The sequence below is a fragment of the Cinclus cinclus genome, chromosome 18 (genome assembly GCF_963662255.1).
Source record: "Cinclus cinclus chromosome 18, bCinCin1.1, whole genome shotgun sequence".
Lineage (NCBI taxonomy): Eukaryota > Metazoa > Chordata > Aves > Passeriformes > Cinclidae > Cinclus > Cinclus cinclus.
This window is the reverse complement of record NC_085063.1, coordinates 13,337,843-13,359,015: the sequence shown is the minus strand read 5'-3', so window position 1 is coordinate 13,359,015 and position 21,173 is coordinate 13,337,843. Positions and strand designations below refer to the sequence as shown.

General features: G+C 48.9%; 3 protein-coding genes across 4 annotated transcripts; 2 read left to right on the top strand and 1 right to left on the bottom strand.

Annotated features, from left to right (window-relative positions):
• Positions 1–272: 272 nt before the first annotated feature.
• On the top strand, positions 273–5,632 carry FAM210B (family with sequence similarity 210 member B). Its single transcript, XM_062504742.1, has 3 exons — positions 273–483; positions 2,318–2,490; positions 3,527–5,632. Exons 1-3 carry the CDS (start codon positions 322–324, stop codon positions 3,741–3,743), a joined length of 552 nt encoding a protein of 183 aa, XP_062360726.1. The 5' UTR covers positions 273–321; the 3' UTR covers positions 3,744–5,632.
• A 412-nt stretch (positions 5,633–6,044) lies between these two features.
• On the bottom strand, positions 6,045–11,155 carry AURKA (aurora kinase A). 2 transcript variants are annotated; one of them, XM_062504740.1, is made up of 8 exons: positions 10,890–11,155; positions 9,955–10,234; positions 9,362–9,461; positions 8,558–8,749; positions 8,232–8,370; positions 7,754–7,902; positions 7,020–7,194; positions 6,045–6,738 (listed from the first exon to the last, which is right to left on the bottom strand). In XM_062504740.1, exons 1-8 carry the CDS (start codon positions 10,941–10,943, stop codon positions 6,553–6,555), a joined length of 1,275 nt encoding a protein of 424 aa, XP_062360724.1. In that variant the 5' UTR covers positions 10,944–11,155; the 3' UTR covers positions 6,045–6,552. The 2 variants fall into 2 exon arrangements, with proteins under 2 accessions (XP_062360724.1, XP_062360725.1); XM_062504741.1 differs by lacking the exons at positions 9,955–10,234; positions 10,890–11,155 and having other exon boundaries at positions 9,138–9,400.
• A 312-nt stretch (positions 11,156–11,467) lies between these two features.
• On the top strand, positions 11,468–20,379 carry CSTF1 (cleavage stimulation factor subunit 1). Its single transcript, XM_062504771.1, has 7 exons — positions 11,468–12,222; positions 12,904–13,068; positions 13,691–13,886; positions 15,136–15,413; positions 16,385–16,582; positions 17,087–17,477; positions 18,762–20,379. Exons 1-7 carry the CDS (start codon positions 12,103–12,105, stop codon positions 19,019–19,021), a joined length of 1,608 nt encoding a protein of 535 aa, XP_062360755.1. The 5' UTR covers positions 11,468–12,102; the 3' UTR covers positions 19,022–20,379.
• The last annotated feature ends 794 nt before the right edge of the window (positions 20,380–21,173 follow it).

Sequence of the window (21,173 nt, the reverse complement as noted above, 5' to 3'; positions counted from 1 at the left end):
AGCTGGACCGGACCATCCTCCTGGTTCCAAGATATTCCGCAGCTCTGCGTATTTGTAAGCGCCTGGAGCGACGTGACGAGGGGGAATGACTTCAAAATGAAAGCGGGAAGGATTAGACTGAATATTAGGACGAAATTCTTGGCTGTGAGGGTGTAGAGACCGTAGCACAGGCGCACCAAGAGCATGAGGGGACGCAGCTCGGCCGTGCCCGCCAGCACACCGCGGCGCCTCACGAACACTGCGGCTTTAAGGAGGCGGTCACGGCGTGTGCCCGGCCCGTCGTGCCGCTCGGGGGGCCGGGCCGCTGCCGTGGGTGCCGCCATGTACCGCCTGTGCCGCCTGTCCTCCCCGCTGTCCTCCCCGCTGTCCTCCGCGCTGTCCCCTCTGCTGTCCCCTCCGCTGTCCCCTCCGCTGTCCCCACCGCGCTGCCCCGCCCGGGCCGCGCTCCCGCCGGGGCCGGGCCCGCTCCGCGCCAGCACCAAGGTACGTGAGGGCTGAGGGAGCTGAACCGCGAAATGCCCGCTCTTAAAAGCGCTCCTCAGCTTTTTGGGGCTGTCTTTTAAGAGTTATCATCCCCCCCGTCCCGTCCCGTCCCGGTGGATCGGTGCATGGTGTTCCTCGCGGGTTTGTGAGGGAGCTGGCTTGCCCCCGCTGCTCGCTGCAGTTTAATGATGACCGCAGCGGAATTCGCGGCGTGGTTTCTCGGTGCGAAGCATCGCGGGCTGTTCTGGATGTGTTTCCGTGCTTTAAATCGCCCGAGTGATGCGAATAAAATCGGCTTTTTAGCTGAAATGTTGTCGTAGAGTGACGTGGAAATAAGGCAGCAGCTTTACTTGATAAGGTGGACATTATCCCGTACATGTCTGCCCTGGGTACTCCGCATAATATCTATTGAAGTTGGTTTTTTTGTTTGTTTGTTTGGTTTTTTCCACCTGTTTTTTTTTCTTTTTTTACATTTTGCTTCAATACAATTCCTGATGTGAGAGCTTGTGAATGTGGGTGAATTGGAATTGACTTGGAAGATCAGAACAAGCAATTTATCAGTCCTTATGATCTGTCCATAAGACCCAGAGCACATGAGCCACAAAAGAAACATCCACAATTATCCATTACGCTTGCAATTTTAAAACTACAAGAATCAGGATAAGCTGAGCTACACAATTTCCTGTTTCTGTATTGGTATGGCCTCCTGTCAAAATGCAATACAAAATGACACAAATCATTTGAAAAGAGAAGAGCAGCAAACAAGTAGGGGTTTAAGGTTTGGGCAGGTGGTGTCCTTACCATGAGGATTGTGATACTGTCTTGTGTGCTCATTTACAATCTTAGTAAGTCCAAGAATTAACCAAGAATATTTTAATTCTAATTTGTCCCACCGTGGGACAGTGGTGGCAGGCACTTGGTGGCTGTACCTGTCCTGTGGTGGCTGTGACATTGTCATGGCTGCTGCTGAACTCATCTGGAAAGAAAGGACTCCCCTAATCTTTCCTGACAATTGCGGACTAATTAGAGACAAATCCTGAGGTTTTTGTGGAAATGCTTTTTTCCTGTTAGTATTTCTTCTCTGGCGAGCATGGGGGGTTTCCAAGGGCTGTCTTATTGCTACCAACACACTGCCCTCCTTTGATTTCTTTTCAGATTGCTTTTGGTTTAGTATGAAGTTCTGCGCTTGAAATGTACCCAAATAGAAATCTATGGGTGGCTTCTACTGTGACAAACATTTTCAGTGCAGCTGGGCTCTTGACACCAGCCCTGGCACATCCTTGCAGTTGTCTACAGCGTAGGAACAGAGTTGCTTGCTGCTGCCAACAATTGCAGTTCTTCCTTTGATCAGGATTTATAGGTATTGAGAGGTTGGATTTCTAACATCAGTGAGCTGTTATTATGTGGTACCAGGTGGGTTTCCAGTGTCACTGGCTGCCTAGCTCTGGAAACAAAAGCTGTGCCCCGAGGAGTCACTAGGTAAAGCTGAGCAGTGGACAGAAGCAAATAGCTCTCACACCTCAGTCTCATGGCTCCAGCAGCTGTGTGGGTGTGCCTTGGCACATATTTGGGTCAAATAATCTGGTTTTAATTATGAAACTTGAATTGTGTAAGAGTTTATGCCAAGCTTGGTGAATTCCTTTGACAGAAATATTTGGGAGAAGGGAGCTTGTCCAGGCTCTGTCACAGCATCTGTTGTGCTGACATGGAGGAGCAGAAATGAGTTAGTGTCTTCCCAAATCACTCTGTGTGTAAGACACTCATTGTTTCAGCTAACTGTAATATGATCTTGTGCATAATGCTAACAAATGCTTGTAAATTATTTTCGTTTTAGGATGCAGCTGAACCCCTCAAAAATACAGCAACTGATCCCAGTGCTGAAAACAAGAAACTCAACAAATCCCAGCAGCTGAAACAAATTTTTAAAGAATATGGTGCTGTAGGGGTTTCCTTCCATGTTGGAATTTCCTTAGTATCTCTGGGAATCTTCTACCTGGCTGTGTCAAGGTGAGGTTTATACAGCTGTCTGTCACCTCTAGGTAGTGGTAAAAGTAAAATGCATTTACCATTGTGCTTATCTCTGACAGGACACAGGCACTTTATGCCTATTGGATCTATAGTTACCTCCTGAATGTTGAGTATGGATAGGTCCATAAATGGAGCTGATCTCCCATCAGGCATGAGACAAGAGAGTTGTACATGGTCATTTTGCAGTCAGCATGGAAAATGGCAGACACAGCACCAACATAACTGACTGGGCAGAAAATGTATTTGTTTTGCAGATATCTTTTGTTCTTACTTGGTCTGGAGAGATAGAGCCAAAAAGTGCTCTGGGGCTCAGAGATAAACATATTTTTCTGGGTGTTGAACACAGTTTGTGCAGTTCACAGAACTGCAGAAAATAACAGCCACTAGAACAGGATTAGAGTCAAAATGTGAGAGAACTGTACAGGAGTCAGTGGGGATTTGTGTGTGTGGCTGTGTGGGAATGCATCAGTTACAGGAGGTGTTCCAGCTGAGGAGATGGGGGAACTTAGCCCAAACATTCCCTGCTGCTTATTCCCAGCTCCAGTGGGAATACATGAATGCCTGGTTTCTCCTGTTTGCTATGTTGTGGCACAGGGTGACAACTTTGTTTTCCTTTAGGTGCGGTTGAATCCCTGATGAAATCTGCTATGTCTGTATTAATGAACTTGGTGGATAATGCTCATTGGAGATCTTTAACATTTCTTTCATTTGCTAGATTTTAGATCATTTGTCATTTTGTAAACCTCCATTAGAACACCAAGCCTAACACAGGTACCTCATTTGGTTTGTGTTTAGGCTATCAGTTTCCCCAAGACACACAACAAGAGTTTAACATCAAATCGGAAAGATGAAATCCCAACACAGACTCCCCGTAACTTTTTACGAATGGCTTTGCAGTGACATTTTATCACTGAAGTCCGAGTAGAAACTGCGACACGTTAAATTCTGTGAGCATAAACCCAGCAGTTACATTCTCTGAATTCCTAACCTAAAGCAGCTTGCGCTGTCTCCGCAGCGGTGTGGACATGAGCGCCGTTCTGTTCAAGCTGGGTTTCAGCGAGGCCTCTCTGCAGTCCAGGATGGCAGCTGGCACCAGCACCTTCGTGCTGGCCTATGCTGTGCACAAGCTCTTCGCCCCCGTGCGCATCAGCATCACCGTGGTGGCCGTGCCCTTCCTGGTCCGCTACTGCCGCAAGGTCGGCTTCTTCAAACCCCCCGCCTCCAGCCCCTGAGCCCTTCCTGCCTCGGGCTTCTCCAGTGCTCCACGACTGCCTCCTCTTCAGGTGCAAAGTTTCTTTCAAAGACTTCTTTGGGTTCAGGTTGATCTCGTCTTGCTTGTTCTGTCAGGTAAATGGCACTGTGAAAAGTGCTGTACTTGTCGCCTTTCCCTTTTGCCACTTAGGAAAAAACTGTTTAAATGGGATCTGGTTTGCACTTCAAGTGGGAATATTAGTCCTTGACCATGAGCAGAGTTTTGTCTCATTATAATTCAGCTTTTTGAGCCTTTTTTCTTTTTTTTTTTAACAAAACCATAGCATTCATTTATTACTGTGTAGCTGAGAAACTGTGAGAATCTCTTCCCAGCAGAATAAACAGTATCTCACTATACATAGGTAGTTTCCTTGGTAAGGGTAGGTATGGAGTATAAGGTGGCAGGCAGGTGGGCGTTTCTTTGCTAGAAGAGGCTTTTATTGTAGCCCTTCTTGCAGTACAAAACAGGCACTGAACCCACTCAGTGGGACTACCACCCCTGTGATTAATTATTTTAATTATAATTATCATAATTGGTTTAGTCACAATAGGTGAAGCACTGTTCTGAAAGTATGTGTAGTGCTTCCATAGCCCAAGATTTTATTGTTTGAAAACGTGCTGGCTCGGAGCCAGTCTTGGTGAAGTCCTCTTGTTTTTTAAATGGCTTTAGACTCAGAAGATATCCTGAGTCTACTGCAATCAGTGCAGCCAGAATTACCTATGTGAACATCCTCCAAACAGCATCAAGGCAGAGGGAAGCTGGGGGGGGGTTTAGTATTTTGAGGGCTGGCTTTCTACTGGAAACTTTTTTTAATCTTAAAACTAGCCCCAGCAGCTTTCTGCTCCCAAGGGTGAAACTCAAATCTGTACCTGAAGTCCAAACATTCCAATTTCCAGCTTCCCAGAATTCCTGTGCTTTGGGCTGAGGCTGGTGAATGTAGCAGTCAGGGAGTTTTGCCTTTCCTTAGGGGGACTCCGTGGTGTTAAACTATGTTTACAGATGTGGACATCCACATTCCATCTTCCAGTTAACCTGAACACTGATCCCAAAACAGATAAATTAGTGTCACACTGGGGTAAGCCTGGGTTTGGGGCTCACGACTTTGCTGCTGAGTTTGAGCTGGGGCTGTTTTTGGGACCTGCTGGCTGCTCTTTTCTAAATTCTTTGTGCATGCACTTACCCCAAGGTGGCTCTGACAGATCTGTTCATACAGAACTCTCATTTAAGTGAAACAGCAGGAAAATACATTGAGGCTTTTGCTTTTTGCTAAAATTTAGTGACTAGAGAAGAAGGAAGCATGGAGATTTGATGAGAAGTGGCTGAGAGAGGAAAGGAGGAGCAAAGTTCTGGTCGTGAGCAGCCTCTTGCCTCCCCTCAGCCAGAACACTGAATTGCACCTTAAGTCCTTCCCCCCACAGAAAGCCACAGGTTTCACCTGCACCAAGGGTAAAAATTCTAAATTATCCCTTGTTTACTTCAGTTGGAATAACTTCTGAGCAGAATATTTTGTCTTGTGATAAAGAAGGAATATTTCAAGTTCCTTTTTCAAAACCATAGATAAAGGTGAAATCATTTTAAATAAATGTACCTGAAAGTCAGTAGAAGGCACCAGCACTAAACTAGAGAGTTTTTTTGCTGTAAAGAAACAGCTTCATACAAGTTATGGCCAGAATTCTAATTACTTACATGGTTGTATAAACTACTGGCAATTTATTTAGATGAAAATTTTTTGGCAAAGTATATTTTAAATTAATTTGAGAATATATTTTGAATTCTGGAATCCTTGCTTGTAGAAGGATCATTTTTAAAAATTGTTTGTAAAAGAGCAAAAGGTCATATACTGCAAAGACAATAAATGGCTTTCTCTTAGTTTGTTTGAAGTGTTTTACTGGAAAAGAGTTGGTCTTGGTGGCAAGGGGCCTGACCCTTGGTCCATTTTAAAGAGCATCTTATAAATGTCTGTTGTTGTTACATAACATGATCTGAAAGCACTTCTGAAAGGGCTGGAAAAAGTTATCAGAGGGGAGATCTTCGAATAAATTAGTTGGAAAAATGACGGAGGGCAAGCTCTCACTAAAGCAAGCAGTTTAAGTAGCAACGCATCTGGTACTTTGTAATCCTAATTTGGGATTGTGGGATGGTGAACGACCATGCAGTACCAGCACTTTTAGGCTTCCTTTTTGACAGAGGTAGGAATTACACTTTGGGAATTCACCTCTGGGACCAGGAGTTGAGCTGTGCTGGAGGCAAGTATTGCCACAACGAACCTCACCCAGCTGGGTGCAGTATAATAAGTCTTTATTTTACAAATCGAGTGCTCACATTTAAAACTAGAGACAAAACCAATTGCCACATCATTTTTAGAACACTTGAAAAAGGCATTCACACCCTGCTCAGTTTCAGGTTACACCACAGGTAAGAATCCCTGAGCAGCACAGGGAGGGAGGAGCAGGCATCTCCAAGATATTGCACTGTTCCACAAGCCAGAACAACAACTTCTTGTGGTGGAACAACAAACCATTTTCAGCACAAGAGCCTCCAACATCTTCAGACTTAGATGAGCAAACCTGGCCCACATGGAACTGATTTCAAGTATATTAAATATTCCACAAGCTCCAGCTAGAAGTCAAATAATTTTATGCTGCAATTCGAGTTTAAGACCTCAGCCAACCCAAGGATTTGCATCCCAATTGCCACTAGATTCCAAGACCTGCTTTTCCTATTGTAAGCATTACAGTAGTCACAGTACAAGGTTCCTCTTGTTGATCCCACAAGTCACCCTCCTAAAACTATGTTTTGGATGGGGCAGCACCATCACTCTTCCTGCTGGTGGGAGTCTTGGTAGAGTTTGCTGTGATCCAGGGATGGAGCAGCACATCCTTCAGGGGCAGCCGATGGAAGGGGTTGTGCTTCAGGAGCTTGGAAATCAAATCCCTCGCACCTTCTGTTACAAATGGAGGAAACTTGAATTCCACCTAAGGGAAAAAGGACATCAACAGTAATCAAATGATAGAACCAAAGGGCTCTACTCAACCCCCAAGTGCCAACCCTGAAAGCTGTGCCAGCCTTGCACCTTCTGCCTGCTGAGATGAGATCAAATCACTTCATTATAACCCTGAACAAGTTTCTCACTGCTTGTGAAAGTATTTGTATATAATTATGCTTGTTTTCTTTATGTTTTAAACTTGAGTTTGCTGAAAACCTTTCTAGAACTAGAAGCATGACCCAGCTAATCCAGATAAGCACTGGCACTTACCCTGGAAATAGCTCTATAGGTTTCTTGATAGGTTTTTGTTTCAAAAGGTGGTTTCCCTACAAGGAATTCATAGCACAGAACTCCCAGGCTCCAAATATCCACCTTTTCATCATGTGTTCTTCCCTCAATCATTTCAGGAGGCAGGTAGTCAAGTGTCCCACATAGAGTTGTTCTCCTGAAGAAAAGTCCAAGTTAATAATTGATTAAGATAATTAGAGGATCTATTTCAATAGCCAGATAAGAACCAGTGCTGGCAATCATCTGTACCTCAGTGCAGTCCATCTGAATGGACTCAGCACCACCAGAACAGCTAGGAAAGAAAAGCCAGCAGAACATTTTCTACTTCTGCAAGTCTCAGTCCCTGCAACCAGGCTTGGCTCCTTTCTTCACTCCATGTGCTAGGACCAATCTGTTCCTCCCTTGTCAGGTGCAATTTCCCACTCTCTAAGAATTAACCAAAGTGCCAGTGTGATGTTTGAGTCCAAGGGCTGGTTTGTCATCCCAGGGACCACAGTAACCCTACACCAACCTTCCTTTCAGGGTCAGCAAGGTTTGACCTAAAACACAGGATAACAACACTCCTCTGTCTCAGCAGCTGCCTGTTAGAACCGTTGTTGTTGCAGCCTTTTCCCCCAGCATTTCAGAGAGTTCCCACACACCTCCCTTCCACAACTGCATGGCACACAAAGTGACACCACAGAAGGGTTTCAATGCACAAGAGAACAAATTCTCACCTAGAAGATGGAGCATGCACAGACCACCCAAAGTCAGCAATTTTTAACTCTCCATTAGATCCAAGCAGCAAGTTCTCTGGCTTGATGTCTCTGTGGATCACACGCTTGGAGTGACAGTATGAGAGGGCATCTGCAAGTTCTGTGATGTACTGGGGGCAGAAAGAAAGATATTGTCAGCTGAGTTTATCTGGCTGCAGCACAGCCTTTTTGAGGCATAATCACAGTTTAAGTCAAAGCAATTATTCCTTAACCCTTGAAGCCTGGCAATACGGGCTGTACCTTGCAGTACCAAAGGATTCTGAACATAAATTCCTGCACAGCACTAAGTCCTCCCAATTATGCCCTGCCCAGATCCCAAACTACCAGCTAAGGAATCTCAGTTTCCCCCAGCAGAACACGGAGCTTGATCTGATGGGATGGCACTATCCTGCAGATATTCCAGACACACAGGAATGGAGAGGAAGCTGGAACAACCTACAGTAGCAGTTCTTTGCTCATCAAACTTGGTGAGCTTCTGAAGTTCCTTGTAGACTTCTCCACGAGGTGCATGCTCCAAGATCAGATAAACTCTTGTCACATCATGGAAGTAGCCATATAATCTGAGAATGTTGGGGTGCCTGCAAAGAGATTGCAATATACTTCTGAGCCAGGTTTTTGACAAAAAACCTTTCATTTCCCTGTCCTGCTCCCTCCCACTTTCAAGGCAAGCACAGGAATTTCAGCTCACAACACACAAATCTTATCATAATCAAGGTTACTGTGTTTATGCGGATGCAAACAAAGCAAATAGTCACTAAACTTTACCTAAGATGAGACTGTATTTCAACTTCTCTTCGTAGTTGATGTTCTACACCAGCTTCCTCAAGCTGTGTTTTGAAGAGCACTTTCAGTGCAAGAATAAATTTGCTCTGTTTTTCACGTGCCAGGTACACATTCCCAAATTTTCCTTTCCCCAGAGGACGACCAATTTCAAAATCATCAAGAGACCATTGCCTTCTGCAAGAGGAAAGTTAAAAGCTCAATAGTTGTGTTGGCTTTGACTCAAATTTACAGTTTAAAACATCCCTGTTCAAAAGAGGCTTAGTGCTGTAAACTAGGTTTTAGTCTTTAGGAAAACACCAAGAGAATAAAATAGGCATGGAGATTTTTCAAAAGTTCAGAAAGCTCTTTTCTTCCTTCCTGAAGCTTTTGCAGACACTACATCAACCACAGTACTACAAAATGAAGATTGTTTACAAACCTGGGCTCCCTTAGATACTCCTAATCCAGACACATCACCAGGGCATGGCAAAACAATTTCGCCATAAACAAATCCAACTTAATCCCAAATTGGACTCCAGCCTTCTGCCCAGGTGAAGGAGGCTTTGTTTGCAGGAGTACACACCTCATCACTGGGGCAGCAGGTATCAGTGCTATCCCATGGGAAGAGCTACTCAGCATTTAGGCCAAAGTTTTCTTTACATTACAGCAAGTCCTCACTCCTGATAACTATCAGGTCAAAGGCAGCTTTCCTTGTGTTGTGTCTGCAGAGTGTGGAGGTCACCAGGCTCCACAGCCACAGGAACTCCAGCAGGGCTTGGTTACCTAGAATTTAGGCATTAAACTTACTTCTTAGTCTCTTCACTTTTATTTTTGGTCTCTTCAGTTTTCTTCTTGGCCGTCTCCTCAGTTTTCTGTTTAGAGGTGCTTTCTACTTCAGGGTTTTTTGCTGTGCACAGAGAAGGAAATCAATTTATACAGCAGACCCACAAACACATGGGAACAAATCTAGTCTCTGTGCAGTGTCTGAAGCACCTTTTAGAATCCCTTCAATGACATTTTCAGCAACCTAGCATAGCTAACTACTTGGAAAGAAACAGTGCTGGAAAATGCACTTCTAAAAGCTTTCTGAGACTAACAACCCATTCATTCTTTCCCCCTCCCCGAACAAAAGTATTCTTAATCTTGGAAAAGCTGTGAGGTCTGAGTGCCAACTACATTAAGTCCCAGCTGGCTGCTGAGCACCTGGAAGGTTTTAACACCAGACTGGCTCTAACTGGTTAATTTAGAGACAAATTTACAAGGATAGTTCAGCAACACCCAAGGTCAACCATGTGCTGCTCTTCTGTTTAGGGGCACAACCAAGAACTTCCCTCCAGGACTGTCCCTGGATCAGCAGCAGGTTTAGGCACATCCTGGATGTAAATCACCCACAAAATTACCAGGTGCTGCAGCCTGGGCAGGTTTTTCACTGCTCTTGCTTGCAGCCTGAGGTTTCACAGTCGCCTGCTGGGGCACTTTGGGTCGGAGCTGCTGTGTTGTTTGGTTGTTGGACAGTTTTTGGGTTGGCAGCACAGGTTTTTGGGCTTGTACAAGAACTCGGTTGGCAAAGTTGGCAGGACACAGAACACGTGCTGGAGCTCCACTGGTCAGTAACCGGCTCTGGGCTGAATGCTGGGACACAGGGACACGTTTGGGGGCATCCCCAATGGGATTTGCAACCTTCAAAGAGAAACGAGAACCCGTTAATGGTGAGAGAGCAACGCAGAATCCTTATAGCCCCGTTCAGGATGGCAAAACCATGTAAAGCACTGGAACAGAAGCACTAAAAATCACGTATTGAGTGGTTGATTAAAAGGAATTTGGCTCATGCTGTTCCAAAAACTTACCAGGCATATTTGGTTTTATGCAAAATAGCGAGAAAGCGCCTATATTTCTAAGTGGAAAAAACATAACCAGGGTGATCTTGAGCACTGCTGCACGTGTCTCAGTATTGACACCGACACAGTGCTTGCTTTAAAAACTGTATCTATAATCATTTAATTATACACACACGCTATCTCTTTAAAGGCTCCTGAATACTTAATATATAAGTAGGGCTTCCTCATTTAGTAAGATATTCTAATATTAACGACTTAAAAAGTCAGCTCTGCTCTCTATTTTCTTCAGAAGAAAATTACTGAAAGATAAATTACTAATTTGAAACCTGTAGTAATACGCAATAAGGACAAACATATCCACCAAGTAAAAACTAAAAACCACTATTCCCTGAACCCACCAGAATTTCAATGGCAAAGTCCCAGGCACCGAGACCAACGATCCAGCAGCGGAGACCGCTCAGGAAGACGAACATAAACCGCGTATTTTATCCATTTACCTTGGCAGCGCGGCCGGGGTAGGCGGCGTGGTTCTCCTTCGTGTTCCTGTCCATAGCGCCAGAGCAGCAGCGGCACGTACGGCTCTGCCTGCGGGGGAGAGGGAACCAACGGGGGTCAGCGAGCAGAGCGCAGGACGCTTCTGGCCCTTTACCAGCGATCACGCCTTATCGATAGCAGTGCCTTATGGACAGCAGTACCGTATCGATACCCCCCCCCCCCCCGGCTGGCCCGCCACGGAGCCAGGCCTCGGCACTCCGCCCGGACCCGCCGCCTCAAGGCCACCGGAGCTGTTTGAATTCAAACCGCCGCGCCTTAAATACCCCTTTAAACCCCCGCCGCCCGCCATTGGCCGCCCTCCCGCGGCCCGCGCACGCTGATTGGCCCCTCCCGCGGGCGGCCCGCCCGCTCATTGGCTGCCCGGTGCGCTCCGCCGCGCCGCGAGGGGCGCCCGCCCCTCCGCCGGCGTTGTCGCCGCGCGGCGCGTTACGCACTTTGCGTAGCGCCGCGCCCCCCGGCGCGCGCCGCCCGCGCACTTCCCGCCGGCCGAGCCGCCGCTTCCGCTACGCAAATCGCGTAACGCGCCGCGCTCCCACCTGTGGCCGCCGCCGTCTCCGCTCCGGTCCGCGCTCGGGAGCTCCGCCAGGTCAGTCCCGCTCCTGCCAGACCCCCCCCGAGACACCCCCGTCTACTCCCGGGCGAGGCCGAGGAGCGGCGCTGCTGCCGCCGCGCGTGGGGCCGAGCGCGAGCGGGGCCATTGTGCGGGTGCCCCCCAGGACGGGCCGAGCAGGGCCGGAGCTTCCCGGTGCGTCCCGGCCGAGCGGTCCCGGGCAGCGCCACGTGCCACCAGCGCTTTAGGGCGAGCGCCGAGTGCGAAGGCACCGCCCGGCCCGGCCTGAGCGACGCGCGGACCCTCTCGCGCCGTAGCCCCCGGCAGCGCCCAGACCCGCGCGGCTCCCGAGGAGACGCCGGGACAGCGGGAGCGCGGCCCGTGAGGAGCGCAGCGAGCGCGGCGTCAGGCGCTGCTGCCCCGGAGCCCGCGGGTCCCTGCGAGGCGCCGCGGAGCGAGGAAACTCCGATCGGCACTTGGGGCTTGTGAAGAACTGCGATCCAAGGCAACTTTTCACTGTCTCCGCGGTGCTGAAAACAAGAGCGAAGGAGAGCCTGGTTGTGTGTGTTGGTGTTTACAAGTGGTTCAGGATAGGTAAAAAGAAGATGTCGGGTCGCCGTGTCGCTGCAGCGTGTGACAGACGACAGCTGCCCCGGGGCATGGGGAGCATGGCAGCCCCGCTGCTCGACCCGCGCCCGCTCCGGCTGCCGTTTCTCGAGGCTGACGTGAGTAGGACTCGGGGAGGGGACGGTTTGTGCCGGGGACGGGGCCGGGCCCGCCCGCAGCGCCGGGCAGCAGCGCCAGCCGCTTCATTCCCAGCCCGTTCACGTCGCCGTGTTTGGGATCCGGGGTCTGGCGGAAGCGGCGCTCCGGAGCTTTGCGGCTGCGACACAAAAGAAGCCCCGGGCTCCCTCCGCGCCCGGTGGGGGCCGGGCCGGCGCTGCTCCCCCGCCCCGAGCGCGGCTCTGCGGCCTCCGCCAAGGCCCCGCTGCCCCCTCAACGGGGAGAGGGATCCCCGGAACGGGGAACGGGGGATGGACCCTCGATAACCCCGGAAGGGAAGCAATGGGGAGAGCGAACCCTGGAAGAGAGAATGGGCAGCGGGACCCCTAGAAAGGGTCGGAATAGCGAGAAGGGATCCCAGAAAGGGGAGGAGTGGGAAGCGGGACACCCCCCCCCCAAAAAAAAAAAAAATAAGGCGAGCGGAGATAAGGACCCCAGGATCGCCAGCAGGGGGGGAATGGAGCGCGGGAGCCCCGAAGCGGGAATGGGGACCCCGCCATGTCCCCCACACGGGGGAGGAAAGGGGGGGAGGGCGGCTCCCGCCTCTCTCCACGTGACGCGGGGGGGGTGTGGGTGTGGCGGTCACGTGACGCCGCCCCGTTGTGTTCCCCCCCCTCCCCAAGAGCCGCCTCCCATCGATGTGCGGGCGCTCGATGCAGCAGCCTTCGCGGAGGAGCGTCCTGCGGGCCCGGCCGCCCCCGCCGCTGCCGCCGCCGCCGCCGCTCGATGCGCTCCGCGCTCCCGCCGCCATCTTAGGGGCAGAGCGCGGGCGGCAGAAGGAAGGCTCGGTACGTACCGGGACCGCCGGGGCCGCGCCGCCCGCGGCTCCGGCACCGCTCCCCACGGGGCTCCGGACCGCCCGCGGTCGGGGGGAGGGCGGGGAGGGCGCGGGGCCCTCGCGGGGCGGGCGGCGGGGCCGGCGCGGTGCTGTCCTGCGCGTCCCGTGCATCCATCCATCGGAGCCCGGGCTCCGTGGGCTCGTGCCGCGGCTCTGCTGCCGGCCCTGGTGCTGCTTAGCGCGGGCCGGGGCGGCTTGTGCCCGAGATTTTCATTTACGCAGAAAACAAGCGCAACAGGTTTTTCCTCCCTTTTTCCTTCTCTTTCCCCCCCGTTTTTCTACTCCTTACCTTCCCCTTTCATTTCTCTTTTCCTCGCGTTTTCCTCCCCTTTTCCTCTCCTTTCTCCTTCCTTCCCTTTCTCCCATATTTTCCTTCCCTTTCTTCTGCCTTTTCTTCCCCCTCTCCTCCTCTTTCTCCCTTTCCCCTCCTCTTTCCTTCCTCCACTTTCCTCCCCCCATCTCTGCTTTTCACCAAAACCACAGCAATATTTGGTGCCTGCCCTGAGATGTGTTCCAAGGTTCTGGTGGTTTCCTGCAACTCTCTTGTATGTGATTTTTGTTCTTCGTTCCAGGCCCCCCCAAGGCAGTCCCTGCTCACAATGTATAGGACAAAAGTCAGTTTGAAAGACCGCCAGCAACTTTACAAACTGATAATTAGTCAGCTGCTGTATGATGGATACATCAACATTGCCAATGGCTTGATAAATGAGATCAAACCACAGTCTGTCTGTGCACCCTCTGAGCAACTGCTGCACCTAATTAAGTTAGGTAAGCCAGAATCAAAAGCTGACATAAAAGTCTAGTTTCTAATTCCTCAGTGAATTAAGAGGTTGGTGTCACTGGAAAGACACCTTTGATACAAAGGAGGTGTCTGATAATAGCACAACACTTGTACACTTGGGTACAGCCTTTGCCTCTTCGGGGTTTTTTGAAGGGCGTTCCTGTTTCATTAACAGCAAACCAGATCCCTGAGTGTTGCCCAAATCTGTTTGAGCCTCCTCTAAGGACATTCAGGGTTCTGGGTGAGAAGCAACCTTCTCAAAACATTCCAGTGAACCGGACCACTGAACCCACAGATCTGAGGGAAAATCTCACCCTCACAGATCTGCTGACTTTAGAAATAAATAATTTTTATCTGGTTGTTCCTGACAGTGTTGGAGAGAGAGCAAGTCCTTCCATTGGCAATCTTTGCTGGCTTTTATATAGCATTCCCCAGGAAACAGCCTCACACTCTGGGGTCTCAGCAGGACTGTCACCTGTTCTGTCCCTTCACTTCCCTCTGGAAGTGCTGCAGTGTAGGGAGAGCAAGGAAAAGCCCTGAGCTGCTGTTGGAACAAGCTGACCAAGTCCTGGAAGAGCTCTGGCCATGACACCCTGTGTAACTCAACTGGTTCTGCTGCCTGAACTAGCTGAGTTCTGAGGGTATAAATCTGTGAAGCTTTGTGTCTGTTTGAAATACAAATTCTAGACTTGAAATGAGCAGATGGAGGCAGCAGAAAGATCACCACTGGGCTGAAGACTCTTGTGTCTGCCCTGTTGCCACTTCCGGTGCTGAACACTCTGGTCTGTAGCTGCATCCTGGAAATAAAGATAAAAGTCTGTGCAGTGGGCTTGAAGACCAGCAATTGTTTTTTTTCCTCACACTGCTGGGATAGCTTGACTTCAGTGCAATAAAATAGGAAAAGAATCAATAAATGCTTTGGGTTCTTTACCTTAAAACTCATGTGAAAGTGTTGGGACTTGGTGCTCCCCTGTGAAAAGCCGTCCAGGTCAATGAGTGATTCTCAGTGCATTTATCAGCACTTTCCCCTTCCCTGGGGTTGTTCCCAGAGTTGGGAGCTGTGCCTGCTCCAGTGCAGCCCAGCTCTCCTTCGCTCCTCCCCAGCGCTGTGTGACCAAACCTGCTCTGCCAGCGCAGCTCATCCCTCGGGGCTGCCTTTCCCAGAGCCTTCCCCAGAGCTGTGTTAGGCTCTGAGGAGAAGGGTGCAGGCTGAGCACTGCCCTGCTGTGTCCCCAGGCATGGAGAACGACGACAGCGCTGTCCAGTACGCCATCGGCCGCTCGGACACCGTGGCACCGGGCACCGGCATCGACCTGGAGTTCGACGCCGACGTGCAGACCATGTCCCCCGAGGCTTCTGAGTATGAGACCTGCTATGTGACATCCCACAAGGGGCCCTGCCGTGTGGCCACCTACAGCAGGGATGGACAGTTAATAGCCACTGGCTCGGCCGATGCCTCCATCAAAATCCTGGACACCGAGAGGATGCTGGCCAAGAGTGCCATGCCCATCGAGGTAAGGGGTGGTAATCGCTCTGGGAGTCGTGTTTGTGCCGTGCCCACTGAGATAAGGGGTTGTTGTCACTCTGTCCATGCCATGCCCATTGGGATCGCAAATTGTAATCGCTTTGGGAACCCTGTCCATGCCATCCTCATCGAGGTAAGGGATTGTAACCACTGTGGGAATTATGTCCATTCCGTGCCCATTAAAGTAATGAATTGTAATCACTCTGGGAATCCAGTCCATGCCATGCCCATTGGGATAACTCGGGCATTGTAACCACTCTGGGAGTTCGTGTCTGTAGCTTGTGGCTTCCTCAGTGGGTTGGGCTAAATACCTGTCTCAACATATTCCCTACTCCAGCAGCTGCTCATAAAATCCCTTGGAAGGAAGAAGAACCAAGGCGAGGACACTAGTGTCACCCCTGGCAGCAGGGAGAGAGCTGAGCCAGAAGTGGCTTCTGCTGGGTGCTGATCATGCTGTGTTTTCTGAGCATAGTTCATGTTAAGCCACTATGGTCTCTGCAGCATGGCCACCCATGTTTTCACTGGGTACTCAGAACTGTTTCACATACTGATTTGCTTTATCTTTCTCCAAGGCGGTTATCAGGTGGCAATGAAAAGTGGGATTTTTTTGCACAGAGCACACACCAAACTCTCAGCAAAGAGCTGCAGTTCTGGTGCAGCTTCTCTCAATTGTTCCAACAGTGTTTTGCTTTGGGCTGTTTATGAAGGTGATGTTTTCTTGCACCAGTTCTCTGCTACTGAGGTAGTTTGTCCTTGAGCCAAGTTGCTGTGACCTCTGTAAAGACACGGGGATCTTATTTGTAATATAAAGGGCCTTCAGATAACCAAGGGAACAGATTGTGTGCCTGGTTGTGTCAGAAACGAGCTGCTGTTCAGCCACTCTGGCAAGCCTAAAACCTACTTTTCCTGTCAAAAACCTGCTTTATTTTCCAACAGCAACGTGTTGAATGTTCTTTGTAGGTCATGATGAATGAGACAGCACAGCAGAACATGGAGAACCACCCTGTGATCCGGACTCTGTACGATCACGTGGATGAAGTGACGTGTTTAGCTTTCCACCCAACAGAGCAGATCCTGGCATCTGGCTCAAGGGACTACACACTTAAATTGTTTGATTATTCAAAACCTTCTGCCAAAAGAGCCTTCAAATACATCCAGGTGAGATACTGCTCAAGGCAGCCAAAGCTCAGATGTTTGAGTGCCGAGGTGTTGTGAGCTGAGCTGTGATCAGCAGGTGATCAGGGGTTAGGGGTGCAGGAGCACACAGCTAAAACATTTGCAGACATTGCATCTTAATTCTCTACATCATGGACACTTGTATTCAAATCTAGAGCCTGTCAGCTTTTCATTTGTTAGACCAACTCTAATCTGAACTACCTTGGAAGTCAATTCTGTTATCTTTGTTTTGAAGGTGCATTTGGGCTTAGGTGGTGATGGGCTTCGGGGGGTGTGATACCCCAAAATGAGAGGGCACTGCAGGCTGCTCTAGGACAAAAACTACAATACAGCCACGGGCAGCCTGTCATTTCAGTCCCGCAGGAAACATTTTCCAGTTTGTGCTGATAATTCAAGTAGTTTTTAACACTTTACAACCACCAGCACTGACCCTTCCAGTTCAGCTTTTTTCCTTCCTCACCCCGGCGTACATTTTTAATCCAACAGGAAGCTGAGATGTTACGCTCCATTTCTTTCCACCCTTCTGGGGATTTCATCCTGGTGGGGACCCAGCACCCAACCCTTCGTCTGTACGACATCAACACCTTCCAGTGCTTTGTGTCCTGCAACCCCCAGGACCAGCACACCGATGCCATCTGCTCCGTCAACTACAACGCCAGTGCCAACATGTACGTGACAGGCAGCAAGGATGGCTGCATCAAACTCTGGGATGGGGTCTCCAACCGCTGCATCACCACCTTTGAGAAGGCACACGACGGAGCTGAAGTCTGTTCTGCTATTTTTTCCAAAAATTCCAAGTATATTTTGTCCAGTGGGAAAGACTCTGTGGCTAAGCTCTGGGAGATATCCACTGGTCGGACGCTGGTGAAGTACACAGGTATGTGGCAGGTGACCTTCCAGACACCTTCTTTTCCAGGTGCTGAGCTGTGGCAGGGATGGAAATACTGCCAGAAAATAATCATTCCTAAAGGCAATGGAGAAACTGCTGCCTTGAGGATAAATTGCCCAAGATTTTTGAAAACATTTCCATTACAGAAGAGAAGCTGTGATTGTGTGTGTCAGTGTAAACATATTTTAGACTGAGTAGATTCTGGAGAGTTTGCTGACATCATTACTCCATTGTTCCGGAGGGAAGATAGCACTGAATTGGGGAAAAGTATGGAGGCTACTTCAGGCAATTGATTTAACCATTAACCATTTAACCATTTAATTCTGTGGCTCTATAGCCATGGCAATACTCTGAAATGTACCTACAGCTGGTTTGTTCCCTTTTTTGTGTATTTTTTCCAATGATGCAGTTGTGTGCAAGGTAATTGTCCTTGGAGCGTGCTGACAGTGCCATGCTTAGATCTCAGCAGGATTTAGGGAATAATGAAGGCTGTGGAAGCCTTGCATGTGACAGCAGCTGTGTGAGAGGCTTTGGTGTCAAGCACTGATGTGTAGGAGCACAAAAGGTGCTGGAAATGTTGTGGTGTCAGCCTTCGGGGTCTGTAGGGTCCCTTTTTGCAGTCCAGCTCTCCTGCTCCCGGCCAGCAGGGAGCAGCACTTTCCCGGGAAACCTGTGCAGGATCGTAGGCAGGAGCTGTGCAGTGTCTTTAGGAAGCACATTTTATCTGAAGGTATGGCCAGGGGAGGTCACACAACGTGTGCTTTGTGATAAATACACTGAGAAGTCCTCATGGATCATCTGGATCTGTGAGTTCTCCTCTCTTGTGTTCTTTCTCCTTGGGTCACAGCTGAAAACCTCATGCAAAAAATATAAAGCAGAAATACTCTTGAAAGTAAAGGATTGGACGTGGCATAGCAGGAGTAGGTATTCCTTCCATCCCCTAAGGAAATTTAGAATACGTACATGGACAGCAGCAGGAATTTCCCTGTGGAAAGGATGGTCAGGCCTTGGCAGGGAGGTTTGGAGTGCCCATCCCTGGAGGTGTCCAAGCAATTCCTGGAGGTGGCACTCAGTGCTCTGGGCTGGGGACAAGGTGGGGATGGGGCACAGCTGAGACTCAAAGCTGGTCCTGTGATATAACTACAAAAGAATATTCATGCTTGCGTCACCTGTTGCTTGCGGAAGTGATTGAAGAGCAGAGAAAATACAGCTCGCTTGTAGAAAATTGTTACTTCAACTTCCTAAGGTCCCTGTTTTGCTGCCTGTGTTTAGGTGCTGGCTTGAGCGGCCGCCAGGTGCACAGGACTCAGGCTGTGTTCAACCACACAGAGGATTATGTTCTGCTGCCTGATGAAAGGACCATAAGCCTGTGCTGCTGGGACTCGCGGACTGCCGAGCGCAGGAACCTGCTGTCCCTGGGGCACAACAGCATCGTGCGCTGCATCGTGCACTCCCCCACCAACCCCGGCTTCATGACCTGCAGCGACGACTACAGGGCCAGGTTCTGGTACAGGAGATCCACCACAGACTGACGACAGCTTGCCAAGCAGGGATTCCCCAGCTCCTGCACCCCTGGGTGATTGTGCTGCCTCTGGGACCGCTTTGGATTCTGTCAGACGTGGCAGGAAAAGAACAAATATTGAGACTCTTCACCCCACGCTAATTTTTTTTATTAGTGTGCGTGGTTTCATTTTTCTAAGTCATCTCTATTTTTTCTGAAGGGAGGGGGTGGAGAATAAAATGATCCTGGCAGGAAGGGCTAAGCTTGTTTCCCTGCCTGTCTGAATCACACCCAAGAGAATGGGACTGTCCTGCTCAGAGGGGGCAGAAGGAGCCAGTTCTGCTCTGTGCTGTCTCTGTGCTATCCCACTAAACTCTGGTAGAGAACAGATCACTCGAAGAGCAGCAGAACTTGGTGTAGATACTTTAATGAAGCCTTAAGCTGCCTTCAGCCACAATTCATTATTTGTAAAGTTCTGGTTTGTGTCTTTCAATCTCGGGTTTTGGTGAATTGTTTTTTGTGTTTCTTGTTCATTGGCCACGTAGGCCTTCAGTTCTGAGTTGTGTCATAAGAATTCAAACAGGATTTTATGTTTGGATGAATTCAAGGAATGGTCTTCTAGTTCTGGTGTTAAAACTCAGACTTCATCTCATCCTCTTTTGAATTTATCGTAACGAGTGGGACCTCAAAATGAATTCCTAATAGTTTTAAGGAATATCGACATTGCAACTAAAATGTGACAGTGCTGCTGCAGGTGAAAATGAGGATAATTTTGCCTTAGAGACCTTTAGTATCCTCAAAGAAAGAAACCTGTGCATCTGAATTTTTGTATGTGTACCTCAGAAATGTCACTGTTTCATTTGACTGAGAAATGTTCATCTGTCTATTACACAGCACTTCAATTACATTCTTTTTTAATTAGTCACAAACCCAGTACCCATTGTGAAGAAACTGTGCTTAAAATGTCTCTAAGTTGGAAAATTCACAGCGTATTCTCACAGAGATCTGCCTGAGCATAGTCTTAAACTTTTTTTTTTTTTTTTTTTTTTGAGGCCTCCTCGTGCAGAGTTCATGGGCATCACAGCTGGGAACTCCTTTGGTCAGAGCTCAGCACTTGCCTTTGTGAGGGCTTTTAAATGTGAGGTGGTTCTTGCTGCTGGATTAACTCCCATTACACTGAGGAATTATTAAGGGCTGGTGAGGGTACAGGTTTAGTCTGTATTTAAATAAAGATTGCCTTTTAAAAAGCTCTTTGATACATAAAGAAGGAATTGTGTTTGTTTTCTGTATAACGAAGGAGAGACGGTCAAATTGGGGAGGTTGGGGCTTGGGAAGTGATGAATTTGTTGTGTTCCACCTGAATCGGGTACAATTAAAATGTAGAATGTGTTTGTTTTTTTTTTTTTTTTTTTTTGTTAGAGTGAAATTTCATTTTCTCTTGCAAAATGCAAAACATTTCTGAGGCTTAATCCTCTTTGTTCCTCCTCTGCCTCTGAGTTTGTGACCCTTCAGAAGCAGTGGTGGTAAGAGATAGGGGTGCTGGTGCTTTTGTTTTTGTGGAGAAACAAGAAGCCGAGCTGGGGAGGTGGGGGTGGAAAGGGAAGTCCTGACAATCCCTGAGGGGTGGTGTGGGATGGGTGACAGCAGTGGCTTTTTTAGTTTTGGAGTGCCACATTTTTATTTATTTATTTTTTTAATTCTGCTCAGGCACCTGTCCATAATTCATGCACTTGTTACTGGTGTTTGGACCCTCTGTGGTTCATGTGTGAAAACAGCACTGCGGTTGTGAAGGGAGGGAGCTCTCCCCTCGAGCTTCCATAGTTCTGGGGGTTTGAGCAAAAAAAGTTACTTTTTAACACAGAACCATCCTGCCATTGGCACCCTGCTGCCTTTCCATGTCCTGGACATCCTCCTCAGGCCACAAGGTTGGTGGGGCAAAAACGGCTGGGAAAAACAGAACTTATCCTATTGAGTGGGAAAATGCAGCCTTGGGGTGAAATTTAATATCCAAGGCCAGGTTGGATGGGGCTGGGAAGGAGCTGTTGTGGTGGGAGGTGTCCCTGCCCATGGAATGAGGAGCTCCCCAAGGTGCCTTCATCTCAAACCAGTCCCTGACCCTACAAACACCTTTCCCCGTGTTCCGAGGTACCTTGAGTGTTCTGATGGGAGACCACTTGGAAGGC